The sequence below is a fragment of the Eucalyptus grandis genome, chromosome 7, assembly GCF_016545825.1.
Source record: "Eucalyptus grandis isolate ANBG69807.140 chromosome 7, ASM1654582v1, whole genome shotgun sequence".
Classification (NCBI taxonomy): Eukaryota; Viridiplantae; Streptophyta; class Magnoliopsida; order Myrtales; family Myrtaceae; genus Eucalyptus; species Eucalyptus grandis.
Window position 1 is genome coordinate 37784895 of NC_052618.1, and position 16022 is coordinate 37800916.

Below are 16022 nucleotides of genomic sequence, written 5' to 3' on the forward strand. Positions count from 1 at the left end.
GAGCTGGTGGAGAAATTCTGTGGGGGTTGCAGGCATGGGGAAATGAACACGAGAGAGAGAGAGAGAGAGAGAGAGAGAGAGAGAGAGAGAGAGGGGATGGGGCGGTTTCGAAGGAAAATGAAACAAAAGCAAAATAGAGACTAGCGGAGGTTTTGCTTCAACGAAGAGACAGTGGAGGAGGTGCGTGGGAGAAGCTTGGTGAAGGGGAAGGAAGAGTCAACCAAAATATCCTAAATTCCATCATTATTTTGGTCCCCACAAGCCCTCATGCATATCCTCTATGTCTCCCAATTATTTCTTGCACAATAATTCCACAAAAATTTCAAATTGAAACCTAAAATGTAGCCTCCTTCCATAGCTTTGAATTTCCTCAAAATAAGTTTCAATTCTTCACCAAATTGCCCAAATTAGATGTCCATTGTCGTAGAAGAAAATGGCCATACTATTTCTGCAAGTGTCCATTGCTAAATGGCTCAACTTGGAAGTCAAAACTCGCTTAAATTCGGCCCATACAAATTTTCATTAATTTCCGCAACGTCTAAATAGATTTTCTATAAAAATGCCAGAATCTTCGAAAAATCTTCTGAGACTAAGTCAACGTTCCTAAAATAGCTCGTGACACTACAGAACTTTCAATTTATGAAATCGGGTTTGAATTCACGGTTAATTTCCATTCGACGCATTTTTAGCGTGGCCTAGGCTACCGGATAACTTTCAGAAATTTTTAGTGTAAATGACCCATGGTCGATTTTCTTCGAGCCACTATGAACCCACTCAACTCATTGGCAACTCTCGGTTGTCGTGAAAATCCCGATGATCTAAATACGGATACAGTGTACCAAAACAATAAGAAAATCAGTCTAGTGTTGGTTGACGGGAATTTTCCAATTTAGTGGTATCACCCACGATTAGTCACACATCTCAATCAAACCAACCTATCTCTGATCTCGAATTGACTTATATCTATGCCGTAATGATCTCTAAAGATGGACACGGTCGAGAAATCGATTCCTGGTCGAATTCTCAAGTCTATTTGCCTTCAAATTCTTAATGGTTTCCCTAGATAGTCTAGTTATCTCTAGAATAATAAGTTCTGAGAACAGCCTTATAGACGCGTCAATGAATTGTCTGATTTATTCAATTGAAAACATGACTGAAAATCTGGGATGTCACAACTCTTCCCCTCTTATAAAAATTTCGTTCTCAAAATTTAAACCTTTACCAATCCTTAAACAAAAAGGTGGGGGTATCGTCGTTTCATCTAGTCTCACTTTCCCCAGTTGCTTCTTCAATCCCGTGGTGTTGGCAGACCACTTTGACCAAGGGGACCTTTTTGATACATAGAATCTTATCTTTCTGATCCACAAGCTGAACCGAACTTTTCATATACAACACTCTATCGTCCACGCCTAATTCTTCAAAATTTAGCACGTGGGTCATGTTAGGCTCATATGTCCTCAACATCAACACGTGAAAGACGTAACGCACTTGCGCTAACCTCGGCAGCAATGCAAGACAATATGATAGGATCCCGATTCTTTTCAGAATCTCAAAGGGACCCACGTACTTCGATTTCAGTTTTCTCTCCTTGCTGAAACGCAGGGTATCCCTCATTGGTGATGCCTTCAGAAAGTTGTACTCACCAATTTAGAACTTTTGGGGCCTTCAATGCTCAACAATTCAATTATTCTAGCAATTCTAAGTGGTCTGTACTCTGGCACTGATCACGGCAATTGCAACTACTAACTGCTGAACTGACCCTCAGCCTGTGATATTTCTTTCTCTGATCTCATCTCAACAAACTGAAGTTCTGCACACTCTACTCTATTCTGCCTCAAAAGGAATTATCTAATTGGTCTGCTGAAACTAAGAACCTCAGTTCTAGATCCAATATAAGTTCGTCACTAGTACTCCACGCAGATGAATTGTCTGACACACATACACTTCGGCATGCCTATTCCAATCAATATCCTTCCATACAGCAATAAAGTGGGCCGACTTCATCGATCTGTCAACCACTACCCCAACTGGAGTCATTATTCCTATGACTCCTTGGTAAACCTATCACAACATTCCATCGTGATATACTTACATTCCCACTCGGGACTCTTGAGTGATTGTAAATGTTCTCTCGGCTTGCATTACTGAACTATCACTTACTAGCACATTTGACACTTGCAACCCATCCGGCGATAACTATCTTCATATCGGTCTACCTACCTCACACTGTATGGCTAAATACTACAACTGCCACCGTGAATTCTTGACCAAGTCTCTTCCTCAAGTTCCGTACTATCTGACATCTATCATCACCCGCAATACTTTGGCATTCCCATTTTCGAAATTTGAAAGTCAACCTTTCTTTTACCGGTATCCTCCTGCAGGATTTCTTGAACATTTGTGTTCATCAACTAAAACGTCTAGATCCTAAATTAGACCTTCGGTTCAATTCTGAGGGTGGCCATAAGGTTTGAAAAGTGGCCTACCTCAATTTTGAAAATCGAATCTTGAGCTTTCTCTCGAGTAACTTCCATTCCTTGATCACCATCTGGACAACTAAAGACTTTCGACTCAGTGTACCCGTGACTTAAAGCGTCTTTCCAGGGTGATACAGGACATCTCAATCACCATTCTTCTAAAATTCTAACTCATAACGTTGTCTTCGATATAACTTCCTTCGACGGATTAAACTATATCACATTGCAGCAACAATTCATTACACAAAAGCTCCTCAAGCCAAACCTTTTTATATATGGTATCAAAGTTATACATAGGCAAAGGATTCAAGTACAATTGTAACCAATGATTCTGTTTTATATGACTTCATTACAACAACTAAAGTTTTATAAACTTAACCAAAATTCTACTATGCCACTCTGATATAATTGTTCTGGGAACATTGCCCTTTCTGCTCAGTGCATAACTCGATTCATCTCTGAACTGGCTGTCCATTCAATGGAACCGTATCTGTGATTACGTTAGGCACAGCTTCGGCCTGGCCCTATGTAATTGCATACACGGTGCCTTGGACTGGAGACCTCAACTGTCCTCCCTATGGTGCATTCTAAGGGGCATACCCTCTTATCTGTCTCATCGGTGGCGGCGGTGGCAACTAAGGTTGCCCTCTTTGCTTCCTCGGGCAATCCCTTCCGATGTGACCCTGTTGGCCACATTCCAAACATGCTCCAATCTTAGCTGGGCACGGAGCTAACCCGTGTCACCTTCCACACGAGCGACACATACCCATATTATTGGGCATCGATCTATTGAATCCACTCCTCTTGAAAGGTGGAGCATGGAATTCACCTCCAGACATGGGTCTTTTTCCCTAGCGAATATTCTCTCGCTGAGAGTTAAACCTCGATCTAGATGAGGCAGCTCTATCATTCTGATCCTTCTCAATTTTCTGAGTTCTCCGATACAGATCATTGTAAGTCTTTAGATCCAGAAGGACTAAGGCACTCCTCATGTATGGTCTAAATCCATCTCTGAACCTTCTCGCTCAGTTCATAGGATTCTCGACTAACTCGGGGGCATATCGCGAAAGTTCAACGAACTTCGCTTCATACTCATCAACAGTTAGGAAACCCTGGCGAAGACGTTGAAATTCTATTATCTTCACCTCTCTAGCAGTCTCGGAGAAATACTTATCATTGAAGGCTTCACGGAAATTGTTCCACTCTTGAACAGCGCCTTCTAAAAAGATCGATTCACGGGTAGTCATCCACCAAGTGTTCACAACTCCCTCCAGTTGGTAAGTTGCTAACATTACCTTCTTAGTCTCGTTGCACATCAACAGTGCAAACGCTTTCTCAAGCTTCTGAACCCATGAAGCGGCAGCTTCGGGATCTCATATCCTGGTGAACAATGGCGGATTTGACTTTAGGAAATGCTCCACCAGTTTATGGATTGATCTTACAGCGACCACTCTCCCCGGTGGACCTTCAACATTCATGGCGGCGGGAGCTATGTCAGGTGCAACTGTAGGTATGGCAGCAGGGGCAGCCTCAACGGCGGCAACAACAGCTGCGGTAGCGACGGCTTCGACTATAGCAACTTGCCGATCTATTCTGTTACCCAAGGTTTCAAGTACACGCATGATCCGATCGAACCTAAAATCATCAGGGGCTACTACCCCAGCACCAATAGGAGGTGGTGCTTTACCACTAGCGCTAGCCACGACTAGCACTTTACCACAACCTCCTCGAGCACCAACCCTAGTCGACATTCTGCCCCAAGTCATAGCCCTACTGGCCTACTTTGCGGGAGTCCTCGGCTCCTGGTCACTCATGGCTCAACTTTATCTACTAGAGCCTGCTTCCAATTCCACTACGAATTAGAAACAGAGTGACCTAAACAACAAGCAATTCTAGCATTCAGCTAGCACAGACATGTACCAGCATGAATTTAAAGGTCTTTCTTACTACTATCCCATAGGTCATCGCGCCTTATCACTCCAATTCCTTAACCTGGCTCTGATACCACAAAAGGGGGATGTCACGACTCGATCCTTAGGCACGCACACATCCCTTACCTTTGGTCGATTTTAAAAGCGATATCCCAGGACTACGTACCGCCGACCCTTTTTGATTTTAATATGTACATGTGGAAGCAATTATAATCCCCATATAATAAAACAATGGGATAGAAAAGTAAGGCCATGTTTTTCATATTAAAATCCACAACCAAACATTTATACATGGCATAACTCAAAGTCTATTCACAAGACTATTCATAACATTCTGGTCTCACACTATTCACATTTAGACAGGATTCACAAAAGAGGATAGGATCTCAGTCCTCATCCAGGTCATATTTAGGATCATCCTGATTCTCTTCTGACTCTTCTTCACTAAGCTCACATCCTTCAAGCTCTTCATCTTTCACCGACTCATCGTCCTCTTCTGGTTCCTTCTTCATAGGCTCATCTACGGGCTTGAAATGTTGTCCCACAATTGGGATGAGACTACGTCTCAGCAAGTTCTACCCCACTAAGATTCGATTAGGAAACCAATACGCTAATCGGGCTGCCTATACACACATGGGTCAGAGAATTAATCTTGGCCTTAGATTCCACCAGCATATTAGCACAATTCAATAGGCACCCTAGCAATCACATCACAGATCGATATCTCGATCAATTGACCTAGTCGATCACATGTCAATCGGACCATTCAAAGTCACTTCCACTCAATTAGTCAATTCATGACAACGGATCAAATCATTGATCAATCGACCTAGTCGATTACATGTCAGTCGGACCATTTTCAGGTCAAATCACTTCTCAATATAAAACCTCCCATTTGCACTCTCAGTCACAGAGCTACAGTAATACTCTCGGGCGTCGTTTTCGCAAAGGTGACATATGTACTGGACAACACTCGTGTGTTTTTTAAAGCACCGTTTTCACCAGTGATATTCTTAATCACCGAATCACGTATGTCCATAATGAGGCATGCAGTAGACAGCAGTCGAGCGTTCTTTAAGGCGCCGTTTTTACCAGTGATTTTCTTATCACCGAACCACGTATGTCTATACTGATGCAGGTAATAGACAGCACTCGTGCGTTCTTTAAGGCGCCGTTTTCACCAATGATTTTATTATCACCGAACCATGTATGTCTATACCTCGTACTTGATCGATCTCAGCCAAAATTATTCTCAGTTCAGCCTCATGATTTTCTCTACTTTACAACACATCAAAGCATTGTGAATGCTAAATAACATACTCAGTCATCTACCAATCAAATATTCAATAACAAACAATTTAGGACAAATCCTCAAATTTCACAATTAATTCAATTCCACACAACGTAGAGCTCAAATGAATAAACGGGCTGCACCACGACAGTCAGCACGAAATTCTGGTCACCGGTCATCCCGGTTGAATTTCCGGAAAAATAATTAATTAAATAATTAATTTTGAAAAATAAATAAATAAATATTAAAATTCAATTTAGGCTCATATTGCCTGATTGGAGCCCGAAACGAGTCGAGAAAAATCCCAAAATGCATTCAATAAATAATAGTACGTCTCTACTTGATAATTGCACCATTCAATTGCCTAACATGCATCACAATTATCTAATAATCACTAATCTATTTTAATCTAACCACCTAATTGCACTTAATTAAATCTAATCAACCCTTAAGCATCATTAGTCTACTAAGCAAGGATTAGTGAGATTACTCACTTGATTAAAAGCGGGGACCGAGACATCGTGACGGCGACGCGACGGCGGCCGAAATCTAAACTTTCGGTGGTGTCGACGGACACTCAAGCCAGACTTACAAGCTTCGCAAGCCCACAGTAAAAGCTGGGCTTAGGCCTACTTCTTGGGTTGCTTCGCGGGGCCTCAAAATTGGGCTAAAACTTGGGCTCACCGAAGTTGGGCTTCAAATAGCTAGGCTGATCGTGGACTAAAGACTGCTGGAGATGGGCTTATTCTAGCCTGACTTGCAGCCCAAATGAGCTAAGCGAAGAAGCTCGTAAGAGCTACTAAGCTGAGCTTGGCGAGAGAAGCAGCAAGGGCTTCGTTGCTGGGAAAGATGAAGGACGCACAGTGATGGCCAACCAAGGAGAAAGGAAGGAGCTAGCACGTGAAGAGGGATGGAGGGTCGGTGGGATTGTTTCGCTGGCCTACGGAGAGGAAAGGAGCTGCTTGCATCAACGAAAGGGAAAGCTTTGTTGATTGTTGATTCGGATGGGTAGCTTCGAGCGGTTGGTAGTAGTAGCAAGAGAGATGGGACCAGTCGATGTTACGAACATTGGAGAAGCGAACGAAGGGAGCAGCTCGCTGCTCGCTGGCAAGGGGTCTTTGGTTTGTTGCTAGGTTGACTAGCCCGAGTAGCTTCGCTAGCGACAAGAGTTGGTGGAGAAATTCTGTGGGGGTTGCAGGCATGGGGAAATGAACAGAGAGAGAGAGGGATGGGGTGGTTTCGAAGGAAAATGAAAGAAAAGCAAAACAGAGACCAGCAGAGGTTTTGCTTCAGCGAAGAGACAGTGGAGGAGGTGTGCGGGAGAAGCTTGGTGAAGGGGAAGGAAGAGTCAACCATAATATCTTAAAATTCATCATTGTTTTGGTCCCCACAAGCCCTCATGCATATCTTCTATGTCTCCCAATTATTTCTTGCACAATAATTCCACAAAAATTTCAAATTGAAACCTACAATGCAGCCTCCTTCCATAGCTCCGAATTTCCTCAAAATAAGTTTCAATTCTTCACCAAATTGCCCAAATTTGATGTCCATTGTCGTAGAAGAAAATGGCCATACTATTTCTGCAAGTGTCCATCGCCAAATGGCTCAGCTTGGAAGTTAAAACTCGCTTAAATTCGGCCCGTACGAATTTCCGTTAATTTCCGCGACATCCAAATCGATTTTCTATAAAAATGCCGGAATCTTCGAAAAATCTTCTGAGACTGAGTCAACGTTCCTAAAATAGCTCGTGACACCACTGAACTTTCAATTTATGAAATTGGGTTGGAATTCACGGTTAATTTCCATTCGACGCGTTTTTAGCATGACATAGGCTACTGGATAACTTTCAGAAATTTTTAGTGCAAATGACCCGTTGTCGATTTTCTTCGAGTCACTATGAACCCACTCGACTCATTGGCGACTCTCGATTGTCGTGAAAATTCCGATGATCTAAATACGGACACAGGGTACTAAAACAATAAGAAAATCAGTCTAGTTTTGGTTGACAGAAATTTTCCAATTTAGTGGTGTCACCCATGATTAGCCACACATCTCAGTCAAACCAACCTATCTCTGATCTCGAATTGATTTATATATGTGCCGAATGACCTCTAAAGATAGACACGGTCAAGAAATCGATTCTTGGTCGAATTCTCAAGTCTATTTGATTGAAAATTCTTAATGGTTTCCCCAGATAGTCTAGTTATCTCTAGAATGATCAGTTCTGAGAATAGGTCTATAAATGCGTCAATGAATTGCCTAATTTATTCAATTGAAAATATGATTGAAAATCTAGGATGTCACATCTCCCATTTCAAAATTCCACAATTTTATAAAGTACATAAAATATTTTTGGCATCAAAACCCGACACCTAGTATTTTTCTAATTAATTACCATAAAATCAAATTTTGGCAATAATAATCCAAAACAAGAATCAATCACCCAATTGCACAAATAAGCAATCAATTTCATATATAAATTCAATCACGACGATTAGCGTAAAATTCTAATAAGCGGCTATCACGTCTCGGGAAAATAAATTATTTTAATTTATTTAACTTAACCACGATTAAATAAACTAACCCTGGTTAACTAACCACGGCTGGTTAACTAACCACGGTTAACTAACTAACTCTAGTTAACTAGCTAACCTAAGGTAGTAACCTAACCAAACTAACCCCTAACCAAACTAATTTAACTAAGTAGTTCATCTAACTAAACTAACCAACTAACTAGTTACACTAACTAAGTTAACCCTTAATCCTAATTAAAACTAAACTAATCCCCTAAGCGTAATTAACTTCTAATCCGAGATTAAAGCATTAACTCACTAGATTAGGGTAGCGACGGATTCACGGTGACGGCAGCGTGAAGGTGGTGAAGACGCGAGCCTACGGCGTCTCCAACGGAGGTCTGACCGAGCTAAAAACAGCCTTGCAAGTCACGGCTGAAGGAGGGGGGTTTCGGTCCTGGACAAAGCTAGTCAGGCTGGCTAGCGATGGTGGACGGTAGCTGGGCAGACAGGCGGACATGGCTGGAGTGGCGCAGATGAGTAGGGGCAGCTGGTGGCGGCGACGGGCAGAGCTGGGACAGGCTGAGGCGGTCACAATCGCTGGGGTTGTGTGATGAGGTGGACGCTAGCGGCGTCGAGACTAGACAAGGTGGTTGTGATGGCCAAGGGACAACGGGATAAGCTAGTCGCTTGAAGATGGACATGCGGTGGTGTTTGTGGTGGTGGTAGCTCGGTGGCAGGGTGGGCTGGGTAGTGGCTGCTAGATGCTTGTGGTCCCAAGGGAAATGAAAATGATGAAGAAGAAGAAGAAGAAGGAGGAGGAGGAGGAGGAGGAGGGAGAAAGCAAAAGGGTTCGACTAGTAGGGGGAAGGAGGATGCGCATGAGGGGGGGGGACAAGGAGCCAAGAAGGTCAAGGCTTTGGCCACTTAGAACCCTTGTAAAATATCTATGTAATCATCAAAATGGCACAAAGTCTTCAACCACAAAGTCCAAACAACATCCAATGGCTGATTTCCTCTCATTTCTTCACAAATAAGGTCTTTTTGGTGGCCAAATGCAGCGATTCAGCAACCTATACGAATTTATTCTCATTTTCCAATTTGTCGAAATTGATTTTCCGCAAAATTTTGGGCCCGACTGAATTTTTCCAAAAGATGAGATGATATCCTAAAATAAATTGTGACATACTTGAACGTTCAATTCTCGAAATTGAGTTCAATTTCGTGATTTTAGTACAACCTAATCTATCGGGTAGCTTTTAGGGATTTTATCGTGTTTGACCTGTGGCCGATAATTTTTTATCCACGTTTGTGCATCTCCGACTCGTAGGTGACTCTCGATTGTTGTAAAAATCACAAGATTTCAATTACGAGCACCGAGTATAAATCAATAGAAAACCAGGTTAGTGCCACTCGATGCGAATTTTGTAATCATGTGGAATCACCAGCAATTCAATTACATGATTCCATCGAATTGACCTATATCCGATCATAATCCAATTACAATGGTGTCGTATTGACCTTTGCTGATTATCACGGTCGAGTGATCAATTTCCGATCGAATTCTCAAGTCTGTTGCATTTATATCCCTTAACGGCTTCACCTAATAGGTTAGTTAACCCGTGAGTGATCAGCTCAAAGAAAACGGACCATAGGCACGTTGACGAAATGCCCATTTCATATTATCGAGACAGGGTCAAAATTCAAGATGTCGCAGAAAGAGTTCTAGTTTGTGGTCAGTAAAGGAAAAAGCCTATGATGTGTTTAATGTACATGCTTCACCAATTTCACTATTGCAGTTTTCTTTCTGTAGAAAGCTTAATTGCAGGCTGTATATAGCATAAGAATTGCAACAAGTGTACATTTATACAGCAAGACCTTGTGTGGACAAGAATCACTTGTAAATTTGTATTATGAGACCCAGATGACGTTACAATGAAGAAATATTTTTCATGCTTCCATGCTTCCAGCCAGCTTTACAAAATTCCATGAATTGAAACTAGCCAGAATGATGCATCTCTTTCACATTCATCTGCATACATTGTCACCATATTACGGTGTGGTAAGCCCTTGAATGTATTATGGCTAGCACGCGATGCCCTTATCTTTTTGAAGATCTGATCTTAATATGTATCCAGCTTTAGTGTCGAAATCATCGACAGCAATGAAAGCAAAAAAAGATGGGAGTTAGCTAACTTTTGTTAGCATGATTATGCATCCATTGGGCGGTGTGGTACTCTGATTATATGAATTTTCCAGTATCTATTTGCAGCGAAGACAGACAGCCCCTGGTTCAGTTCCTTCATCAAAGAATATAGGGCCCCCTATTAAAAAATGCACGTGGGCGATAAGCTCAGTAGAATCGAGATGCTGCCCTGGACCCAGACGACTAGGTAATGCTAAGTTGTCTGGCCTGAGCTCGTTCGTTGAGCTCTTAGGTCCATGTCTTTTGTCTGGTGAGCATGACGAAGCGCATATTATAACTCCAGAATCTTCGTACCCGTCCTTAGATTCTTCTATGGGGAATGTAGCAGATTTGCCATTGACTATTTGTCAAGAGTGATACTATTGGTCATAAGGCAAAGATTATAGACCTGTCCAATATGCCGGTTTTCTGTTCAAGAAATTTTGGCTCAACTTTGGTCATTCTAGCAAATGTTCACACAAAATGAGTTGGTCATTAAAGAGTTAATGCTACATTTCATGGTAAAAGTTTTTCATCTGACGAAAAACTGGTTTGATCGTGTTTTAGCTGTTAGAAATATCTTAACTTTGTAAATATGATATCACTGCTCGGTTGAGAATTCTTGAACTTACATGGACCGTACCTCGGTCAGCATGGAGTTGGAAGTGGTCAATCAGAATCGCTCCCTTTACGGTCTTCGCAGAACACGATGAAAGAATTGGTTTTGCATGAAGCAATTGGGAACAACTAGATAAGTTCACCAATATTCGGGTGGTAACCGCAACATGCAGACACTCTTCCCATCCAGTCACATCATGTCCATGACGTAGTTCCCAACGGAAAAATATTTTATTGGCAATGACGACAGTAATTTCATTGCATATACAACTACCTCTGTCATATGACGAAAGTTCTGTTATCACGCACCTTATTCTCTCCTTTCCTTTTTTCTCTGTATTTGCAGACTAAATTAGAATGTTAGAGAGTGATGATGCAAATATCTAGGCCTTATCACCAATCGTTTGGTTTTGCAGATATCTCCACCACACAACAAATTCGCATCTTTTCAAGCTTCTCAGATCTTCCGATGAACTTGTCTCAGTTCTGGTCCAGCTAAAATTTTCTCTCTTCACCTCATTTGAAATTTTCTTCCTGTTCTTAACACTAGAAAGCATGATTGTCGCCGAGAGGGTCCTCAAAGTAGCTAGGAAGTGGCAAAAGATCAACGCTGCTGGAATTCCTCGTCCAAAAACAGGAAGATTTTCAAATGCAAACGACATAGGTGAGAAGGGTAACTTTGTAATCTAAAGCAATGACAGAAGCCGCTTTGCCATCCCCCCGGCATGTCTCAATACTCTTGTTTATCGGGAGCTGTTTAGAATGTCTGAAGAAAAGTATGGACTCTCAAGTGATGGACCCATCGTTTTGCCATTTGACGTGGAGGTTTTGGAGTACACCATTGTCCTCCTACAAAACGGTCAAGGTGAAGATCCATAAGAGCTTTGCTTGAGGCAAATTCTTATCGTCACTGCTCATCATCTGTTTCTTTGTATCAAGGCTACATCGGCCAACATTGGATTGTTCATTATCAGTTGGAGACATTCTTGTATTTTGTAAATAAATTTGTAATGAAGTATATCTTAAGACTATATCAGTTTCACCTCAAAACTTCCTTAGATCTCTTGATCCGGAGATATTATTAGTAAAAAAGTCCATAATAAGTCATGTAAAGTGAGAATTATTGAAAAAGTCATAAACCTATTACACGGTGGTCAAGTTGATCCTAAACTTTCCAATTTTATCAATTTAGCACTAAACCTTTTAACAATTTGCTAATGTAGCCCTCCTAGTCAAATTGGACAGCAAATGTTTATGTGTATACCTAGTTGGCACTAGCCATTCTTTGTTGCACTGCCAGCACTAACATGAAGGATTTTTGCAACTTTTTTCAAATTTTCTAAATTTTCTATTTTTTGCATTGACATGGCACTAACTAGGTGTCCATGTAAGCATTTTGGCTAGGAGGACTACATTAATAAATCGTCAAAAGATTTAGGATTAAATTGACAAAATTGAAAATTTAGTACTGAAGTAATTTCTGCACAATAAGTTTATGACTTTTTGGATAATTATCCTGTCATGTAAATTTGGTGAAAGAATTCATATTGCCAAAGACTTGAAGGTCACCTTTAAGATTAACTTGAATTGGCACTCACATAGAACAGAGGCAAATTAGTGATGTACTGTCAGCTTGTCATTTACATAAACATGTAGCAATGTTGCTATCGTATGCGTCTTCAATGAAGCCTAGCTAAAGACAGAGAAAGCCTTAGTAATCTAATTTACTTCAAAAAGTTGTTCATCGAATGTTTGTTCTCGTGGTTACTTAGGAAATCTGGATGGCTGGCATAGTTATATTATGTGAAGTCATAATTCACAACTTCAAGCCCTATGCATTTCATTGGGAGAGCAACGTTTTCAATGAGAAGATATACAATACATTTTCTTTCTGAGACATCATCATCTACCCGAAAAAGAAAAGTATTCTTTTACGTCCTACCGGCGGAAAAGGTTTCATTGATTAGCGATCTTATACTTTATTCTTGAAGTAAAAATTGAACATTACCTCCCGATGAAGAATCAAATGAGACAAAGCTAAAGATGAGTAGGATGTCTTAAAAATGGTCTCTGTTTTCTATCCATAAATTACTTACTTGCTGTCAATTGTGCCCTGGTGCTTATTGAGAAATGTGATAGATCAGTTTTATTCAAAGCAATGCTACTTTAATTCGTATTTTTGATCTTTTTCATTGTAGTTATGCAACAAAGGGTCGGTGAATTATATTCACTTTCAGGAAATAAGAAAGATGACCCTACCTGTGATAATATTATGCAGTTCCAACTTCTAATCCAAACTTATATGGCTAATTTCATCAAAATGTTCATCAGCTTTGTTGAGTTCTCTTTACTAAGTGTGTCGCACAAGATAGTATTTGACAATTTACTAGATCCTTTTCTGCACCGCAGGTCATGTTCTATTCCAATATAGACATAGACATTTGACCTAACCGTTAACCAATTATTCAGAAATCGGTCCTGAACTTTAAGTACTTTCGAAATGGTAACGGCGGGAAAATATTCTATTCTTGTCTAACCTTTCATTTCGTCAACCTATTATATGTGGATCATGACGAGTGAGTTGGTTGTGCGCAAGACAGTTGTACAATGGGACCTTTTCTATTGTGAATAACCATGGAAACAAGGAAATACTCTTGTAATCAATACTAGAGAAACGTACAGATATGTCCTGGATCCTAAAAGAGAAGGTGTTATAACTGCCTCCGTGCATATATGGTCAAGAATTCTCTTATTATCTGACTTTATATTCCTTTTTATGGTCATTTGGAGGCAAAAACTAGGCAGACACTATGCAAACATATGGGTCATATCATCAAATTCTTGGCTGTACTTGAACACAACTAAGTAACAAACACCACCGCCTTGGTAGCCACAATGGTTTGGGCTCTCCCCCTCACGAAGGGGAGGAGTTCGAATCCCCTCACGGTCGTTTGGGGTCTTAAGTGAGACGTTAGGGGTGGTGGGTCCTCCTGCTACATGTTCCCTCAGATTTACTCGCCGGCTGCCGGGGTTCCTAGGTAAAAAAAAAAAAAAACTAAGTAACAAACTAATATGTCGTGAAGAATCTCGAACCATTTCTCTATATAGCCAGGTTCCTACCGTGCCTTCTTAGCACCTCGGTAAAATCTTCTTTTGTCATCTCCTTTTTATCCTCGATCCATACTTCAAAGTCAAGACAACATGATCAGCACTGAGAAACTACTCAAAATTGCTAGGAAGTGGAAAAAGATAGTTACCCCAGTGAGAAAAAGAATTCCTCATCCCAGAAAAAGGAAATTTTCAGGTGTACAGAACTGTGAAGTGTTAGAAGTGAGGCAGAAGGTCATTTTGTAGTCTATAGCACAGATGGCAGGCGCTTCGCTGTTCCGTTGCCTTGTCTCCAAACTTACATTTTCCATGAGCTGTTCAAGATGTCAGAAGAAGAGTTTGGACTATCAAGCGATGGACCGATCAGAATGCCATTTGATGCAGCAGCTATGGAGTATGCAATCTCACTGATTCGAAGAGGTCTGTCTGAAGATTCACAAAGAACACTGCTTGACTTCATTTCTGTAGGCCGCTGCTCTTCTTCTTCTTCTTCTTTTTTGTATCAAGGTTCTGTAGGCCATCAGAAATTACTTGTTTGTTGATAAAGCAATGTTGATACCTTTTTTTCGGTCAACGCGTCAATAAAAGTAAGAAAATCAAGATTAGGGTTCTGATTGTGATGGAATCCATTTATTGAAAAAAAAAAAGATATTGTTTTTCATTTCTTTCCCTCGGCCAATCATTTGTAGGTAATTTCTTATTCATTTCCATCAAAAACTCAAAAAAATCAAATGGTTCATTTTCGAGTTGACTTTTTAGAACTCATTTGATGAAAAGTCCATTCTAAAAAATCAACTCCAGCTCAACATTTGGCTTTTTGCATAAAGGATTCCTTTCGACTTTAAATTCACTTTAGCCACAAAAATTTTGGAAAAATTCAAAGTTTTGACCATGAAATCAACCTTTTAGTAAAAATAAACTAAAAGGTTGATTTTTTGTCAAACCTTTAATTAAAAAATTGAAAAGCATGAAAACTTTCAAATCACTTCATTTTAGCTTTATTTTGATTTAGCATTGAAAATTATGCAAAAATCGATTAAGAACCTCCTTTTTCGAATTTTTCCATTTTAAGTTCGAAATCGGCAAAAAATAAAATTACTTTCACTCTTGTCATATTTTAGTTTAGTTTCTTTTATGACATTTAATATAGAGGTTATCACCCATTCACTCGTATGGCTAATTTTGAGATTTGGCATATGTAGACGTGCAAATTGCCATTTTTAGCCATAATTATGGGTTCCAATCGATCCTTCATAATTTGCATACCTCCACTTCCACTCCCCTCATTTTCTTGAGTTAAATACAAATCCGAGGTCAAATTTGGTAAATTCACTCAAAAACTCACCAATTTGATAGATTTAGCTTACTTGAACTTAAGGAATCCAAGCTAATGAGCTCCATTTAGTGCAATTCAAGTTGACCCATTCTAGAATGAGGTTTAATTTGATTGTTTGAGGTTCAATTTTGATATTGACCCTCGATTTTATTTTTATTTTTATGCAAAGATCGTGCCTTTATTTTAGTGTCAATTTAGATGCAATAGGCTATCATGAACATGGGTATTTGAACTAATTGATGTCCTGTTACATCAATTGAGTTCAATATTAACTGATTTGTGTCTTGAAGTGAGTAAATAAGAGATTTTGCTTGTTTTATCCTTTAAATGAGTAAAGATTATTTTCATTTAGGTCCCTAAGGGACTAAATTGCACAAAGAGGGACAAGAACTGGCCGACCGGTCAAAGCAGGTTTGGACCGATTCGATCGAACTCCAGCAAAAAGTGACTAGTTCGGCAACTCTCCAACGGAGCTCCGGCAGTCAACGGCCACCATAAGCTGGTCAGTCACATAACCAATTCCCATGTGTCTTTATTTTTTGAATTTGCAAATTTGCCGCCGA

At 40.3% G+C, this 16022-nt stretch overlaps 1 protein-coding gene across 1 annotated transcript; it reads right to left on the reverse strand.

Moving 5' to 3' along the window:
* Nucleotides 1–1257: 1257 nt before the first annotated feature.
* On the reverse strand, nucleotides 1258–3316 carry LOC120296121. Its single transcript, XM_039317779.1, has 3 exons — nucleotides 3244–3316; nucleotides 3078–3160; nucleotides 1258–1623 (listed from the first exon to the last, which is right to left on the reverse strand). The coding sequence occupies exons 1-3, from the start codon at nucleotides 3314–3316 to the stop codon at nucleotides 1258–1260; spliced, it is 522 nt and encodes a 173-aa protein (XP_039173713.1).
* Nucleotides 3317–16022: the final 12706 nt, after the last annotated feature.

Coding starts and splice junctions, on each gene's coding strand:
- LOC120296121 (XM_039317779.1), bottom strand. CDS start 3,316: ATGTCTGGAGGTGAATTCCATGCTCCACCTTTCAAGAGGAGTGGATTC. Junction 3,161..3,243: donor ATCGATGCCCAATAATATGG/GTATGTGTCGCT, acceptor TGTGGCCAACAG/GGTCACATCGGAAGGGATTG. Junction 1,624..3,077: donor CCGATGAGACAGATAAGAGG/GTATGCCCCTTA, acceptor AACTTTCTGAAG/GCATCACCAATGAGGGATAC.